This window comes from Rattus norvegicus, chromosome 5, assembly GCF_036323735.1.
Source record: "Rattus norvegicus strain BN/NHsdMcwi chromosome 5, GRCr8, whole genome shotgun sequence".
NCBI classification, from domain to species: Eukaryota; Metazoa; Chordata; class Mammalia; order Rodentia; family Muridae; genus Rattus; species Rattus norvegicus.
The window spans coordinates 74,868,763-74,886,748 of NC_086023.1; the positions used below are offsets into that span (position 1 = coordinate 74,868,763).

At 44.3% G+C, this 17,986-nt stretch overlaps 2 protein-coding genes and 1 long non-coding RNA gene across 3 annotated transcripts in view; 1 reads left to right on the forward strand and 2 right to left on the reverse strand.

The window, feature by feature from the left end:
* The window catches only part of LOC120103069 (40S ribosomal protein S18-like), a 462,039-nt gene that overhangs the window by 219,717 nt on the left and 224,336 nt on the right, over nucleotides 1-17,986 (reverse strand). The window lies entirely within an intron of this gene.
* Nucleotides 194-6,035, reverse strand: LOC134478978 (uncharacterized). Its single transcript, XR_010051815.1, has 2 exons — nucleotides 5,391-6,035; nucleotides 194-2,810 (listed from the first exon to the last, which is right to left on the reverse strand). It is a non-coding gene; the product is annotated as an uncharacterized LOC134478978 (long non-coding RNA).
* Rad23b (RAD23 homolog B, nucleotide excision repair protein) overlaps nucleotides 16,756-17,986 on the forward strand; it is a 38,104-nt gene continuing 36,873 nt past the window's right edge. Inside the window, exon 1 of the mRNA NM_001025275.1 lies at nucleotides 16,756-17,113. Coding sequence (NP_001020446.1) covers nucleotides 17,048-17,113 — 66 coding nt within the window. The 5' untranslated portion in view covers nucleotides 16,756-17,047. The remainder of the gene's footprint in view (nucleotides 17,114-17,986) is intronic.

Consider the following 17,986-nt stretch of genomic DNA (forward strand, 5'->3'; position numbering starts at 1 on the left):
AATGGCTCAGTGGTTAAGAGCACTGGCTGTTCCTTCAGAGGGCCTGGGCTCAGTTCCCAGCACCCACATGGTATCTCACAACTGTCTGGAACTCCTGTATGAGGGGATCTGACATCCTCACATAGATACCACGCAGGCAGAAAACAAGTGCACATAAAATAAAAATAAATCTTAAAAAAGGAAACAATTTAGGTTCGTTTCATTTTTCTGTTTATATTCTTACTTGATAATGAGATAATAAATTTCTTTTTGTTTTGTTTTGTTCTAGGGTTTTGCTGGCCTTAAACCAAGATCATTCTGCCTCAGCCTCCTCAGAGTGCTGGGACTATAGGAGCTACAAGCAGTAATAATAATTTTTTTTGTAGTTAGCTATTTTAGGGTTTTTGACATTGGGATGTTGGCTGGCAATTGTGAGAAGTTTGTTGCTAAACCTCATCTGCTTCTCCGGTTTGTTTTTGTTTGGATTTACTAGTATGGCTCGTGTATTACCGCATTTGCATTAGTTTCTTACACCTAGCAGAACAGATTACCTCAAACTGAATGGACCACATTATGGCTTGAGTCTGAAATTATCGCACACAGTCTCACGTTCCAAATTCCTGGTCCCAAGCAGATGATGTTATGTTGGAAGAGAAAGAGGAGCTGTGTGTTTTATATGTTTAGGAACGCATTCCATTCACAGCCCCCGTGTGTGTGTGTGTGTGTGTGTGTGTGTGTGTGTGTGTGTGTGTGTGTGGGGTGTGTGTGTGTACAAAAAATGTGCTTGTAGCCCAGTAGCAAAGGCACAAGCCTTTAATCCCCAGCACTCAGGAGACAAAGGCAAGTAGATTTCTGTGCTTTCAAGGCCAGCCTAATCTAAAAAGTGAATTTCAGGACAGCTAGATCTGCACAGAAAAAACCTTGTCTTAAAATATAAAATAGGGCTGGGGATTTAGCTCAGCGGTAGAGCGCTTACCTAGGAAGCGCAAGGCCCTGGGTTCGGTCCCCAGCTCCGAAAAAAAGAACAAAAAAAAAAAATATATATATATATATATATATATATATATATGTATAAAATAAACCCCAGGTAGCTAAACCTCTAAACAGATTTCAAATGCTAATCTAGTTACATCTGGTGATAAACTGTAAGCCCCGGAAACCCTTTCTATTCCCCTTAAGATAATGAGCAATGAATTAGGGACACTGTCCGTATTTTATTTTGTTATGCGTCCTCTCTGTAATTGCAGTATAAAGGTCTTTCCCAAAGTGCAATGCATACTACCATTCCATTGCCTAGCTGTTCCTGGACAGCCAGGGCTACACAGGGAAACCCTGTCTCAAAAGCAAGCAAGCAAACAAACAAAAAGAACACAAGAAACAAACAAAAATGTGCTTGTATGTGTGCGAGTGTGCGTGATGCCAGTGGGTAATCATGCCGCTGTGAGTATGTGGCTCTGAGGACAACTTTGTGGTGCCAATTTGTCCCCGCCAGCGGGGACCCAGTTATTCAAAGAAGTCAGGCGATGAGGTCAGGTGGTGGAGACACTGGGTGTTGACTGAGGAGATAACTGGTATCTGCTAAGGGAGCTGAGGCATCCCTTGAATGTTATCTTCCTGTGCCGTAAATTCATGGGAGAGGCTTTGTCCAACAATCTTAAGACTTATAGCAGTCATCTTAGGGGTGAGTCTCTGTGGCCAAACAGCCCAGAGTCACTTTGAACCATGCAGTCAAAAAGCGGCTAGGCCCAAATCCAATATGGCTCCGTGCATCTCCCCCATTTTTCTTTTAAAAAAGACCATTAGGTGGAAGTAGTGGTCTGAGAGAGATCAGACATGCCTCACAGAGTGCCCAGCTCGGCCATGGCGAGCCACTCTTGCAGTTAGGACTGCACCCCAATGGCTAGAAACTTATGCTGTAACACACCGTTCTGGGCTATACGTGTGTGTTATTGGGGGAGAAACTGGGCAGAGGAGCATTTGACCAGCCCGTACATTTAAACGGGGTGTAGCCACCTCTGTCTTAGGATTGACCTCTCGAACCCCAGCCTTATCTGTCATAGGATCACCTTGTCGCCCCCAAGGTTCCTGTCTTAGATTGGTCAAGGGTCAGAGGAAGTTGCCCGTCGCTGAGAATAGCTACATCAGGTCATCTTCTCATTCCTCTTATTTGAGCCCAGGGGCGAAGGAGCAGGGGCCAGATGGCATTAATATAAGAGATTGTGGAAATTGAGCCTCTCCCGACAAGTAGTGGGCACCTCATCTGGTTCGTTATCTCTCTGGTTCTCCTCAGCTGCTACCACCAAGGGCCTAGTCAAGCCTCTCCTGTAATAAAATTTAGAATTCCCAATTGTTAGCAACTACTCCAGAAAGTTCACCCACTGTGATTGCCTAACAATAGATTGGGGGAGGGTAACTCCAGACACTGCAGACACAATGGCTGCAGCAGTAATGGCTGCCACAATAGCAGCGAAAATGCCAAGGACTTTCCCAGGACAGTTCAGGATCGGTCATTCTTCTCTGGAACAACTAGCAGGCAATGGAACCATGTCTGAGATCTGCAAAACCAGGGCAGAGTTCCCCAGTCCACAGCAGCTTCCAGCAAGCAGCAGTGCACAGAGGGTCGGAGCGCAGGCCGAGGTGGGATGGGACACAATGACTGCAGCAACGCCAGAATTTCTGTGATGACAAAAGATGAGTGGGAATCCTCCATATTCCTCCAAGGACACAGGAATGACTCCAGGGACCCGAACCAGGAGAGCTGAATCTTCATGCTCCCAGGATCAGCAAGTCTCAGCAACCACCTCTGGCAGCTGGCATACTCTTGTAGCATCCTGTAGAAAAAACACAAAGATTCCCTCTTCCCCATATAAAATATCTGAACAGGATCATGCCAATATGTGGATCTTTCTATTTCACCTAGGCAGAAGTATGCCTAGCTGTAGGGTGCCATAAACTCAGAGTGTTCCTTGGCATCCAAATTTTAAAATTGAAATAAAAGAAGCATATTTTAGCATACAGGGATAACTCCCCTTTTTTATTTATTAAAATATTGTTAAAATATTATTTATTAAGATAAGTCCTTGAGGATTAAATTGAGGACACTGAGCACTTGTATTTATAAATTGACTTTTATACCAAATTATTGTCTCCAGCATTATTGTTTTGGATATATAAAGAATGAGATTTTTTGACTAACTGTTTCTATATAAGGCCTATAACATGCCTGGTATCATTGTCCTCCCTTGCTAAGGGGTCCAGGCAATCCAGTTTGAGTTCTTAAATGGCCTATAAAGGAACAGTACTTAGTGCTCTTAACCACTAAGCCATCTCTCCAGCCCCTCACCAGCTTTATTTACCTAAACATAAGCATTAATTAGAGATGCCAAATCCTATAAATATTGTCCAGATTCAGTCGCACTAGAAATCCCTGAGCCGGCAAGGTGAGGATGGGAGTTGAAAGTAAGCAAATGGAGTCTTCCTCTATTTGTGAGGGAGTGTTATCAACTCCATTATCATTTTCAAAGAGCTGGGTCAATGGTTTTGTTTAGTTGTCTGAGTCAGAGCACTGAAAGGACAGTGAGTTGTCAGACATTCACACTGAAATCATCACTCACTGATTTTAAGTAGAAAACCTGCCTCTAATAAAGCATTAAGTAATTGTAAAATTTGAGGGCTAGTAGTATCTAAAAAAAGAAAACTTTTGGGGCTGGAGAGATGGCTCAGTGGTTAAGAGCCCTGACTGCTCTTCCAGAGGTCCTGAGTTCAAATCCCAGCAACCACATGGTGGCTCACAACCATCTGTAATGAGATCCGATGCCCTCTTCTGGTGTGTCTGACAGCTACAGCGTACTGATATTAAATAAATAAATAAATCTTTAAAAAAAAAAAAAAGAAAACTTTTTAATCAATTGTAAACCATAAGCCACACATTGGCTATCAGTATATGAATTGAAAGCTTGATGATTTTTTTTTAATTTTAAAAACAGTGGCTACAGCATGTAATTTAATAATCTGTGCTGAAGCAGGGGAAACTGAAGAGAATAAACAAGTGATCCAATCATACATGTAGCCTTTTCATTAGATGAACCACCTATCAATACAGTAAGCGCATTTTCTATGGGTTGCATGCACAAATTTATAGGAAGTACAAAAGCACGCAAAGAGTAAAATTATCAATTTTGCCTGAAATTTGTATATGTAATAGGCCAAATATCAGTATTTTGTAATAACCAATTAACTGTTGTTTGGAATAAGGTATGTTTTACCAGGTTACTTTTTAAAATACTTCCATGACTCTAGCCTACAATTCTGTACTAATACGACAAAAGCTTTATCTCCAATGAGGATAACAAAGTTAAGTCTTCTGGTAAGGTGAGGTACTTTGGCAATTAACATATCCTTAGAAGCTTAAAATTAGTTTTAAATGTTAAAAATGAATATTGAATCTTTTCTGGAGCAATAGCTACTCCCCAAATATTAAAGCTCATTTTGAGAGCAAAAGTTTGTAGTAAAAATTTCTATATACACTGAAAGATTTAAAGTTCTAACTTCTTACATTGAAGCAGCGACAAAATTACATAAGGCTATTAGCCATTCTTTTGTAAAAATTTTAATGATATCACTTTATGGGCTCTCTAAAATTATAAGCGAGCTCACGAAATGTAAATCACAATCGCCAGGACGAAAACAAACTGCATAAAAACATATTGTAAACATTTAGCCAGCCCCCTGGGGAACTTGCCCAGCGGACTTAGGCTTCTAGCTACAGATGTAGGCTCCAAAAGCCAACTGAAACTTTTTATTTATTTGTTCCTTTCTTGAAAGGAGTTAAAACTACATCAATGGGTGAATCAACCAGCATTTAAAATTTTAACCTTTTCTTTTAAACATGAAACACAAAACATTCAAGCTATGGAACCCAGAACCAGAAATAAGCATTTCTCCAATAGGAGCCAGCAGAGAGGCAGGACGTCTCCTGCCTTCCCTCTGTTCCTAGGAGAGCTCTAAAAAGTTTTTCTCTTTCTCCAAAGCATCTGCGGAGAGTCCGGCAGGACTGTTTTTCCCAAGCCCATTCATTCTCTCTCAAGTCTAGGGTGTAAACTATCTCTAGTCAGGGTCCAAAGACTAAAACATAACTCTAAAAGAACGCATACACAAAAACACTTTACCATTATCTTGTCCCTTTTTTATTACAAGTTTTACTTACACTATCCCAAATCATCAAGGCCTTTTCTATCCCACCTTACCCCAAGGACACTTTTCATCAACAAAACAAAAGAAATTGATTAAATCCTTTTTCTTAACTCTTTCCTCTCTCCCTGAATGAGCGCTTGATCTCTCCTATGAATCAAGCCTCCTTAGACAATACCTTCCCCATGGCGATGGGACGACACTTATTCGACCGGTCTTACCTCCCTCTCCAGTGATGCACGAGCGATGCAGCCTGAGAGTCCTCAATCTCTCCACAGATCTCCTGTCTCTGTCGTCCGGTAGTTGGCCGTACTTCGGGGTCCCTGTGTTCGGGCGCCACTTGTCCCCGCCAGCGGGGACCCAGTTATTCAGGGTCCTGAAGGGGCGCTACCCTTGGGCCTAAATGGGGGTGAAGAGAAGAAGGAGACCAAGCAAGATTCTGTTGTCAAGGTCTCGTTTATTGGGATGAACGTTACAGCTTTTAAGGCTTTCAGGTAGGGGGAGTGACCTTTGTGAAATATGAAGGAGGGGGAGATGAGGGTATAGGCAGTGATAGCTGGAGGCAAAGAAGTCAGGCGATGAGGTCAGGTGGTGGAGACACTGGGTGTTGACTGAGGAGATAACTGGTATCTGCTAAGGGAGCTGAGGCATCCCTTGAATGTTATCTTCCTGTGCCATAAATTCATGGGAGAGGCTTTGTCCAACAATCTTAAGACTTATGGCAGTCATCTTAGGGGTGAGTCTCTGTGGCCAAACAGCCCAGAGTCACCTAGCCACTTTGAGCCAAGCAGTTCAAAAAGCGACTAGGCCCAAATCCAATATGGCTCCGTGCACCAATTCTCTCTCTCTCTCTCTCTCTCTCTCTCTCTCTCTCTCTCTCTCTCTCTCTCTCTTTTTTCTTTTCTTTTTTTTTGGAGCTGGGGACCGAACCCAGGGCCTTGCACTTGCTAGGCAAGCGCTCTACCACTGAGCTAAATCCCCAACCCCAATTCTCTCTTTCCAAAGAAGTTTACATAGATCCCAGAGACTGAAGCAGGTCACCAGATGTGCATGGCAAGAGCGTTTACCTGCTGAGCTCTCTTGCTGGCTCCCTTGATTTCAATTAAACTATAATGGAGACAATATTTACTTTATAATAACTCGAAGCTTCAGGGAAGGGACAAAGAAAATGAGACATATAAATTTAAGAGGGACCCATAAACTATACAACTAATATCACTTAACAATGATCATCAAGGGTAGGTAGACTAGCAGGTCAAGCTGAATGTCGTGCACTTGGAGACTTAAGACTCTTCTGTCTTTGGAACAAAGCCTTCCTGTCTGCAGCCTAGGTTGCTTTGAATTCGGGATCTTCACTACTACTCGTATTAATGGCACCAATTACATACCACATCTGGTCCTGAAGCTGTTCTTAATTCATACAGAGTGGAGCCTCCCTGCAAAACACAAGCAAATTTACACTGCAAAAACACAAATAGCACTATTAGGCCAATAAAAAAGGGACCTGCACTATTCATTTAAAATTAATTTTTTTTTTTAGCACTCTAAAGTTTCTTCCAGGAAGCTACAGAATTATGTAAATTTGTTCAGGATTTACTTTATGAGAGGGTGATATTCTAATTCCAGTAGAACATTCAGAACATTCTGCCAACACCTATAGGTTAGACAACCAGCTGTGAAAGGCCAAAAGCAGAAGCAGACACTCATCCCCGCTTTCTCAGAGCCAATCAAGGCTTCTGGCTTTCCAGAACATTCCTTAACCTCAACAGCTCGAGTGAAACACAAATCTTTTACTTTGTTTTGTTTTTTTCTCTGCTAAGCACCTCAGGTAGAGTTTCGGAGTACTATCTGATATGGCCCCCAGCATGCAATCACATTCGTATAAGTGCTAGAGAGTTAAATGATAACAAATTAATTAGCAAATACACACCATTTAAGCAGAAGGCCAGCTATGTTTTTTGACTAAGGAGAAATAAGCCAGGTACATTTGAAATAAATTACATGTAAGAGTCAGCTTTAACTAAAACTGAGACCCCTGTTTGGAATGAGGAAAAGTCTTGAGGGTGTTGAGAACAGAGGGAGACCATTTAAACACACTGAACTTTAGCAGAAGATCTATTTCACAATGTATTGCCAATAAGGTTTTTTAGCTCTCTTGCAAAACTGATGAGAAAATCAGTTCAAATAAGAAAAAAAGAATGCTGAGTTGTATAAACAGTACTGTTTAAATATAAAAAGGGGGTGGGAGGATGCCAGGCCTTTGCCCCAGTAGCTGCTGATGACACCATGAAAGAAAACCATTTACCAAGGGGATTTGTTAAAGAAACTCATGCAAAGGGGGATTGCTTGTTTACAGGCCTTAGAGTTTCATTGTGCCCAGTGGCTGTTGGGAGTAAGCATTTGAATCACTGGGATGAGGAAATATAGGGAGCTTTATTTCAAATGGGGAGGGGAAGTTTTAAGTAGAACAAAGGTGATATAACTGGGTTTGAAATAACTTACATCAGGTTTAAAAACAGGATAACTTATCTCAGTGTATGTTTCCTATGACGGAGCTTACATGAAGAATTGGCTCCTTTTCCGACAAGGATCAAATCAGATTTTGTACATCATTGTATTTTCAACCGAATCAGTCTTGCCATCGCTATAGCGTCTGAGAATAGTAAGTGAAGGGGAAAGATTGATTTTAGCCCATGGTTTCAGAGGACTCAGTTTGTGGTCATGTGGCTCTGTGTTCTAGGCCTAGAGCGAAGCAGAATAGCATGGCTGCACAAATGGATGACAGTGGCTGCTCAAATCATGATGGACCCGAAGCAGGGGTACAGGAAAGAGGCATGGCAGGAAATGACCCTGCAAGGCACACCCCTAGTGATACTTCTATCCAGATCCTATCTCCTAGAGTTTACACCACCTTAAAACAGAACCACCAGCCCACGTCCGAGCATTCAACATGTAAGTCCACAGGGGACATTTCAAATTTTAAGCTGTAATATTCTTCTGTGCGCCTCCAAAGGCTCGTGGATTTATACATACATAATGAAAATGTATTTAGTCTATCTCCAGGAGCCTCCAAATTTTCTTGGTTAGTTGGTTTGTTTTTTTAAAGACAGGATTTGTGTGTCCCTGGATGTCCTGGAACTCGCTCTGTAGACCAAGATGGTCTTGAATTCATAGAAACCGACCTACCTCTGCCTCCAAAGTGCTGGGATTAAACTGTGTGCCACCACTGTCTGGCAGCTCTCCAAAATCTTGAGAAATCAGTTCTTGAAGAGTTTATGTCTCAGTGCTCAGAAAGAAAGAAAAAGAAAATAAAATTATATTTGTCCCGAGGCACATGGGCTAGGGATGTAGCTCAAATGGTAGACATATGCCTACCATGTATGGCTCCCTACCTGGGTTCTAATTCAATCACCAAGTAAACTGAGTGTGATGGTGTGTGTCTGTAAAGACCTGGAGTTTAGGGTTATCTTTTACAACATAGCAAGTTCAGTGCTAGCCCAAACTATATGCAACTCTGTGCGTGTTAATTAATTAATTAATTAAAACAAGACATACCCACACAAAGGCAATAACTTTCAAAAAGGGAACAATGGGGACATAGACAGGGACCAAACAAGATGCAAATCTAGCAAGGCAGTCATACAATTTTGTAGCTCTATATTCAATGTCTATGGCATATCAGAGAATGGTGTGAGCTCTAACAGGCTTGGGCAGCCTTACCCTTATGTCCTTGCCACTTACAGCCCACATAGATGTTGTCATGGGCTGACTGTTGCAGAGTATTTGACCACACTGTGAAGTCCTATATTGTATTGTTTACTGGAAAAACCTGATTCTTTAGTTGTGGTGTGGTTCAGCCAGAGCACACGACTTTAATCCAAGAGCTTTCTGTTTACTGTAAACAGGATTAAATAAAGTCAACCTTAGGTCAAAAGGTGGAGCACTCAACAAGTAGAAGGAGAGTGAACATAGGGAACAAAAAACATGGACAGTAAGCAGTCAGGAGGACAGAGAGATAAACAGGAAGTAGAAGGGAGGAACATTTAGTTTGAGGAGTTTTTGAGATGATGTGGAAAGGAGAGCTTGCTTTTCCATTTGGGATATTGGCTGAGGAGAAAGGTCAGTATTTATTGGTAAAATCAAACATATGAGATTCTGTTAAAAACAACAGTTGACTGTATTCATTGGCTACAGACTTCATGACAGACATTCCATGTTCTTGGGGCTCCAGTGTGGCTTAGGCTTCATCTTCACAGATCTGCAAGCCAGACAGTCAGGACTTCCTTCAGAGATGTTGATCCTGCAATAAGTTGCTTTGTTTGGCACGTTTTCCTTTGAGAGGCAGATAGCAGCTTCCATGACCCTGTGACTTTTGTGTTCTACATGCCTGGCAAACTAGCACCACTTGGATGGTAACCAGATTGCAGCCATCTTGAGCAGTAGTCAGGCCTTTTGAAGCCAACACAGGAGTGGCCTCTGAGTACCTGGAAGGCTGAATACTGTCAAACACTTATTTGCATGCCCCTGTGCCCCTAGGTGTCTTAGTTAGGGTTTCCATTGCTGTGAACAGACACCATGACCAAGGCAACTCTTATAAAGGACAACATTTAATTGGGGTAACTTACTGATTCTGAGGTTCAGGCCAATATAATCAAGAGAAGCATAGCAGTGTCCAGGCAGACATGGTGTTAGAGGAGCTGAAAGTTCTACACCTTGTTCCAAAGGCAGACAGAAGATTGTTGTCTTCCAGGCAGCTAGGAGGAGGGTCTCAATGCCCATCCCCACAGTGACACACTTCCTCCAATAAAGCTGCACCTACTCCAACAAGACCACACCTCCCAGTAGTGCCACTCCCTGGGTTAAGTATGTTCAAGCCACCATACTGGGTGAACTGTCTTTGAAAAGTAGTCTTTTCTGGTTGACCTGAACACCCCCAGCCCAATCCCAAAAACTATACTCTGCATTTTGCTCCTAATTCTCGCTATAAAGCTGGCCAAACAAAGCCAGCAATATCCATGCCAAAGCCTAAATGTTATGCTGTCTTAAAATTTCCTCTGTCAAATTAATCCCTGTGTGATTTAGATTCAACATTCTGCAAAACCCCAGGAAGCCAGGTGAGCTACTATTGTGGAGTACATGAAGTGTCCCACAAACCAAACAAACACTTATCTCAGTCAGACTGGGATGTTTTATTGAACACATACCCTAATACTGATATATCAGGGCACTAGCTCAGAATTCAGGGCATTCAACATCTTTGTCTATGAGCTTATAAAGGAAACACACACACACACACACACACACCATGGTGTGTGCACTCATATGCAGGTGCAAGAAGTGATGCCCAGTGATCAGCTCTAACTCAAGCCAGCCATTTGAGACGTAACAGTTCATATGGACCTTTAATTTGATGGGTCCTATGTAAAGCTTTGAGGAATTTCTTAGGAGTAACAAACCTCAAAACACATAGAACATACAGGGTGTGTGGTCAGCGTGACCCTGCTCTGAGGCGAGTCATTTTTCTATGTCAATGACTGACAGGCATATTACAGCAATGATATGAAATAGCTGGCAGGTATAGAACAAAATGGCTGCACCTATGCTAGGGTGGGAGGACCTCAACACTGTAGAAGGGCCTATCTCTTGACGCTTCAAGACTTGGGGCTGGGGAGGGAATGAAACACAGCCAGAACATTATGTAGTAGCATTCCCTTTCCTGAGCATGACTGACCCTTTCCATGTGCTTCTGCAGCAAAAGTGTGCTCACCACCGTCTGATGCATTATGTACATGTTGATTTGTTAGCTTCTCTGATCTATCTGATACATATTTTTTAATCTTTCTAGAATATAACACTCTGAAAGGTTCTTTAGTCTCCCTTCTGTATCCCCAAAGCCAGAACAGTTCCTGGCAAGAAGAAACTAAACACTGAACCAGGCCTGATGCTGCATACCTTTCAATACCAGCACTCAGGAGGCAGAAGCAGGTGGATCTCTGTGAGTTCAAAGCCGGCCTGGTCTATAAAGTGAGTTCCAGGACAGCCAGGGCTACACAGAAACCCTATCTCAGAGAGAGAGAGAGAGAGAGAGAGAGAGAGAGAGAGAGAGAGAGAGAGAGAGAGAGAGAGAGAAAACTCAAAAACTGTCCAGTGAATGAATTTTTTCAAGTCTGACCACTTTTATCCTAGCACTAAAAGGCAGAGGAAAAGAAGAGGGACTTGGAAACTGGAGAGATGGCTCAGCAGTTAAAAGCCCTGACTGCTCTTCCAGAGGTTCTGAGTTCAATTCCCAGCAACCACATGGTGACTCACAACCATCTGTAATGGAATTCGATGGCCTCTTCTGCTGTGTCTGAAGAGAGCGACAGTGTACTCATGTAAAATAAATAAATAAATCTTTAAAAAGAGAGTAGTGCTTCACCCTGCTGACTAAGAATTAAAACCCCAGAAACAAGATTATGAACTGTTCACAGTGAAAACACAAGCCTGTGACATACAGAGTAAGAGTTTCTCTTCTGACCTACGTTTTTATCGTTTGGCCTGTTAATTTGTACAATGTACTTCATAAAGCATCTTACAATCGTATTCACTAAAGTGGTTTAGATTAAAAAAAAAAGAAGTGTACTGGCAACATTTCACTTAGTCCTTTTAAATCCTTTAAATATTGTCACTACCAAACCTCTTCAGATCTTATATATCCATCCCTATTGTTAAGACACTTAGGAATCATTCTTGGGGTACAGTTATAAAGGTCAGTGGTAGAATGCCTGTCAAACATGCATAGGCCCTAGGGTCAATCCTTACTAGAACAAATGATTTTAAAAAAATGTTTCTTTCTCTCTCCTTAATGCTTAAATTTCCATTGAAACTTGTTTTTGTTTGTTTTAGATATGGTCACCATATCTAAAACCAGCACCACCACCACGCCCAAGTAGAATACTTTCTAACAGACTTCTCCTTTACTCCACATGCTTCCCTCTAAGCCCTTTGGACCTCCCCGACAGCGCTTTAGATAGAATTTGAATGTGTCTGACAATGGTTTTTATGTTGACATTTAATTCTCATTTTGAGGCATTATTAAGAAGGTAGAAAGCTATTTCAAGTATATTCAGATTTACTTTTGTTTTTTTAGACAAAATCTAAAAATTCAAAAGCCCCCCCCCCCCCATCGGGCTGAGGACCAGACCCAGGGCCTTGTGCTTGCTAGGCACGCGCTCTACCACTGAGCTAAATCCCCAACCCCTTTAGACAAGGTCCTGCCTGCCACTTAGCCCAGGTTGGCTTGGAGCTCAAGATTCACTGTGTCGGGCTGGAGAGATGGCTCAGTGGTTAGGAGCACTGACTGCCCTACCAGAGGTCCTGAGTTCAAATCCCAGCAACCACATGGTGGCTCATAACCATCTGTAATGAGATCTGACGCCCTCTTCTGGTGTCTCTGAAGACAGCTACAGTGTACTTACAGATAATAAGTAAATAAGTAAACAAATAAATAGATAAATCTTAAAAAAAAAAGATTCACTGTGTCAGCTTCTCAGATAGATAATTGGTGTACACCATAACAATGTGATCAGGACTTCATGGGGCCATCAGGGTATGGCCTCTATGAGATATTAATGGCTTTATATAAGGAGAAACAACACAGACACAGAAACACCCACCCATCCACCCATCTCCAATTGTTTCTAGTGATGCCTTGTGCCACTCCCAACACTACAGGGAAATCATCACCAGATGAGGTGTCTAGACCTTCTACTTGTATACATCAGAGCCAAAGTAAACCGTGAAAACAAGCTAATTTCCGAATCTCAGGCATTTCATTATGGTAATGGCAAAATGGACTAACACAACTACCTGCATATCTTCTTACTAATTCTACTCTCTGAAACCATTTGAGTGGTTTCCGTAACTGACAGTGGCAAGGCACTGGTGGTATAGTGGTACCGTACCTTCTGAGAATGCTAGTAAAACCCCGTACTTTGGTGGCCTCACCCTTTTTTCAGCCTGGTAACTACAGAACCTACAGAACAGCCTTTGCTGACAGATACCTCCTCTTAACACTTAGCAGATTGTTATGCATAAGGATGACATTTTATTATCTGGCACGTGAACTATGGTACTCTGGGCTTGGGCGCCACACCCTATAAGGACCCGAACAGTGCATTCGCCCTGGGCTATTGGGTCAATAGTAGGTATGTGTAATGCCCACATGAACACCACAGCTCTCATCTTCTAGGGAATGAGAGATAATTTATTCTGGAGCCATTCTGAGTGACCGTGGCCCAGGAAAACAGATTTGGGTTACTCCAAATTCCATGTTCCAACATGGAAGCAGTTTTATGACGTATTTATACTTTCACAGAACTGAGAAAGTCATAAACCATGGCAAGTTTAAGATATATTGGTGGGTACATCAAGAGGCAGGTACGGTGAGATGGGGAAGTTCATCTACAGGCATCACACGCTGTCTGAAGGCATTCTTAGTGTTTGGATTGGGACGTGCTAGCTGCCTCCTAAGTCAACAGATTCTAAAAGGTTTTTCTTTGTTCCAAGATGTTACTAAGAACACAGACGGGCAAAGAGAAGCTGTTCTGGAAGGCTAGGACTAGCCTGAGATAAGGTAACTAGCTTCTAGACCTGCAACATTTCAGTCTCTGCACAGTATTGAGATTCTAATCAGCTGCTCTCTGCTGACACAGATCCCTTTCAGGACTCTTCCTTCATAGCCAGATGGAGCTTCTCTTAGAAGTTCTGAAGTATAGTAATATGTAGTTTCTCTACAAATCAAGAAATTACTCTATTTACACAAAAAATTCCTCAGTACACCACTCAGGCTGCTGAGGTGTGAGCATTAGCCTGGTTCCAGAGTTTCTCTCAAAACAACAGCAAGGAGCTACAGAGATGGCTTAGCAGGTAAGAGCAATTGCAGAGTTTAGTTTCCAGCATCTATGTTGGGCCGTTCACAATGGCCTGTCACTGGAGAGATGGCTCAGTTAGTTAAGAGCACAGGCTACTCTTCCAGAGGATCTGGGTTTGATTCCCAGCAGCCACATGGGGGTTCACAATGGCCTGTCACACCAGCTCCATGAGATCTGTCACCCTGTTCTGGACTCTGAAGTCACGCCCACACATGTGACACCTACTCTCTCACACCCACAAATAAAAATATTTGTTATTTGTATGTATGTATGTTTGTTTGCTTGTTTAGAGACAGGGTCTCTCTCTGTGTAGCCTTGGCTGTCCTACAACTCTCTTCATAGACCTGACTGGCCTCCCAGAACTCAAGAAATCTGCCTGCCTTTGCCTCCCAAGTGCTGGGATTAAAGGCCCTCACACAGGCCACAGGCCCCAAACATGAACAAGCATCCACGTACTAAGACCTCTGAAACCGTGAGCTAAAGGAAGAGATCTTTCTGCCTATGTTGACCACTGTGACATTTTGTCATATATGGAAGTAAAACAAATACTAAGAATGTGACATGGTTTGATTTATGTTTTCAAAAGACAGCTTCGATCTAGGAATAGAGGTGTACACCTGTAATCTCAGCACTCAGAGGGCAGAGGCAGGAGAATTGCAAGTTTCAGTTCAGCTTGGGGGCTATATAGTTGAGACCCTGTTATAAGAAACAGAATCAAAACTAAAATCCCCAGTTTAACATATTGGGTGCTTCGCCTGCTGCACTGTTGTCGGGGTGGGGATTAGATTTGAAGACTCCTTAGGAGACAGCAACTGATGATGGTTGTGGACATAGAAATTGGAGAAAAGTGGCTGAACTTGAGGTTACAGATTGTAGAGTAAAATTGGTAAGATTTGACACTGGTTTGGATGTGGTGGCTAGGCAGCAGGAGCCAGGGAAGAAAGGGACTTAAGGAGGATGACTATGTTTTGATCTGAGTACCTGGAGAGATGGAGATGTCATGAGTTAGGGAAGACTAGGAGAGAAATGGTTTGGGGGAAAGTCCACAAGGAAGTCAATCGCTACCTTTACCCATGGTTTTTTTTTTTTTTCCCCCCAGCATCTGGTTACATTGAACACAGTAACTGCTTTTGCCTTTGGCTGACCCTACAGCTAAAGGGAGAGATCCCAGCTGCCAGTTTTTCAGGGCAAAAGTTAAGGACACCTGGTGACTAAGACTAGCTCCACAGGAAGACAAAAGGCAAAGAATTCAAAATTTATCATAGTGCAGGGACATACCTTGTCAGTGGAGAGGGAACTTGGTCAGGGAAAGTTCCATGACAAAATTATATCCTAGCTTCTGGAACCATGAAAATCCAAATAGTGATACTGTAATCATTGACGGTGCTGGCTCAAAGAGGTTGTAATTGTCCTCACTGTGGTCTGATGGTAACTGCTTTTTATTCTCACTTTGTAAGTCTAGCAAGGGTCACTGCATTATTAAGAGGCAGCATACAGACAAGCACACAAGGTGTCACTTACTATTGTGGTGGCTGGGTGCTTATTACCCGACACCTCTGCACCCTGTCTTATCTCTGTGTAAATGGACATATTGCTACAGCAAAGCACTTAACTTTGTGTTCCTGACACTAAGACTTACATGCATGATCCCACTCTCTCCAACCACCAACTAGCTGAGTGACATTTCACTCTTACTGCCAAGGAACCAGAAGCACGTCCTCCCATCCTTCTAATATTAACCTTTGTACCTACAACATGCTAGACTTATTTTACAGGCTTTGGGGGTACACCATGGGCAAAACAAAATGCATGCCTTTGTGTAGCTTCAGCCTGGGGGTTGGTAAAGGAAGAGAAGACACGCATACTAAACACACACATTGTGTAGTAATCAGAAGGTGATAAATATTATGAGAAAAGTGGAGCTGGATAACCGTATCCGAAGAAGCTGATACGTTAAGTCGGGTAGGCAGGATAGAGTTCAAGAAGGCGACATTTGAGCAAAGATTAGAAGGGTCCAAATGCAAAGGAAAGTAGCACTTGGGATGAGACTGAGGGCAACTTCCTAATATCCACCAACAATTACCCCTCAACAGAGACAGCAAAACGAAGGAGTGAAAGGCGTGATACAACTAGGCCTCCTTAAATCCGCCTTTCTTTACATGTGGGAGGTCCAGAGGCTAGTGAGAGAACCCAAGACTCGCAAGCAAGCAGTCCATTGCTGGAGCCTGTCTCAGAATCAGGAACTGGCATTACACACGCTCGACCGGCAACGCGCGCCCCATTTGGGCGGGCCTTAGACAATCCTTCCACTAAGGCTCCGCCCTCTACACCGCCCTCTCACTGCTCCGCTGCTACTGAGCCGGGTCTCCACGTAGCCGTTCCCCGGCTACGGATTGCGCAACTCGCGCCGCTAGGCGGAGCCTGGATGTAGGCGGAGCGAATGCAAGCCGGCGGACCCGACTAGGCCAGCGCGAGCGCCGCTGCTTGCGAAGTGCGCCTGCGCACGCCGGCGACGCGCCGCCGATATTCCAGCACCACCCATCGCCCCGCCTCCAATTCCCGGGCGGAGTTCCTGTTCACGCCTGCGCATTGCGTCGCCGCACCCTGCGCCTGCTCAGATCTCCCGAGTCTGGCCCCATCCTCCGGGTTTTTTCTGGTGGGGGAGGGGGCACGTCTCGGCGAGTCACGGTGATGGCGGCCACCATCCTGTGGTGAGGTAGCGGATTCTCTGCGTCTCTCCGGGAGTCCCTCGCGCCTCCTGCGGGCCCGGTGTCTGGCGCGTGAGGAAGCACCGCGGGTCGAGCTTGCGGGGAAAGGCGCGGGAGCGGCGGCGCGGCCGGGGGACGCGGGGCCCGGGGTGAGCGCGACTCCGGGCGAATGTGACAAGCCCCCACCCCCACCGCCTTCCTCCCGAGAGCGCGAGGATCGCGGCCACCCCGGGGCGGCCAGGCCCCGGCTTAGGCACCATGCAGGTCACCCTGAAGACCCTTCAGCAGCAGACCTTCAAGATCGACATCGACCCGGAGGAGACGGTATGCGCTGCAGGGTTAGGGGAGCGCGGGCCTGGGTCGGGGCGACGCGGGAGGGCCCCAGAGGGGCGTCAGGTCACTGCCGGCTTTGTGGGCCGACAACGAGGAAGGCCTGGGGGCAGATGGCGTGGAGCAGCACCGGCTCGCGCGGGCACTGGAGGCCGCGGCCCGGAGCGCGTGGTCGTGGGGACGGAGGGGGAGGGGAGGCCTGGCGGCCTGGGCGCTGGAGCCTGGCCTGAAGTGCACAGGTGGGGGAGGGAGACCCAGGCGTCGCCACCACCCTCCTACGACCTGGCTAGGTGCGGAGGTCTAGGGTCTGGTTACCCAAGACGATGGGCCTTAAATGCGCTTAGTTTTGTCTGTAGCCAAGAGAGACGGTGGGGAAAAAATAATTTTTTTTTGCCTCCCAGAAGGAACCCTTTTATTTGTGTCTATTTTGGATAGTTTTTACGATCCTTCCCTCGCAGCCACCGAACCCACACCCACAGGTGGATTACGCTCAGAGGCCACGTTGGTGGTGAAGAATTTTGCATTAGAAACCTTCAGATCCGGATTTAAATGAGTTTTCTCCGTCGTCTTGGGAACCTGAACGCCGCTCGGACTCCCAGAATAGTAGTATTTGAAGGGAGGGAAAAAAATATAAAACTCGATGATCTACAGTTAAAGCCGACTTCACTTAACGAGTTCACGTGATGAATTCTAATGCTGTGGTCTCCGGCTTTGCCTGTAAAAAGGTCTACTATATTAACTTTAATACAACTTTATGTCAGCAATCTAAAAAATGCCATGTGTGTTAATTTCCTCACGTGGAATTGTGACACTATGTTAAATTAAGATTGTCGTAAGCCAGCAATTACTGCGTATTTGTGGTGGTTT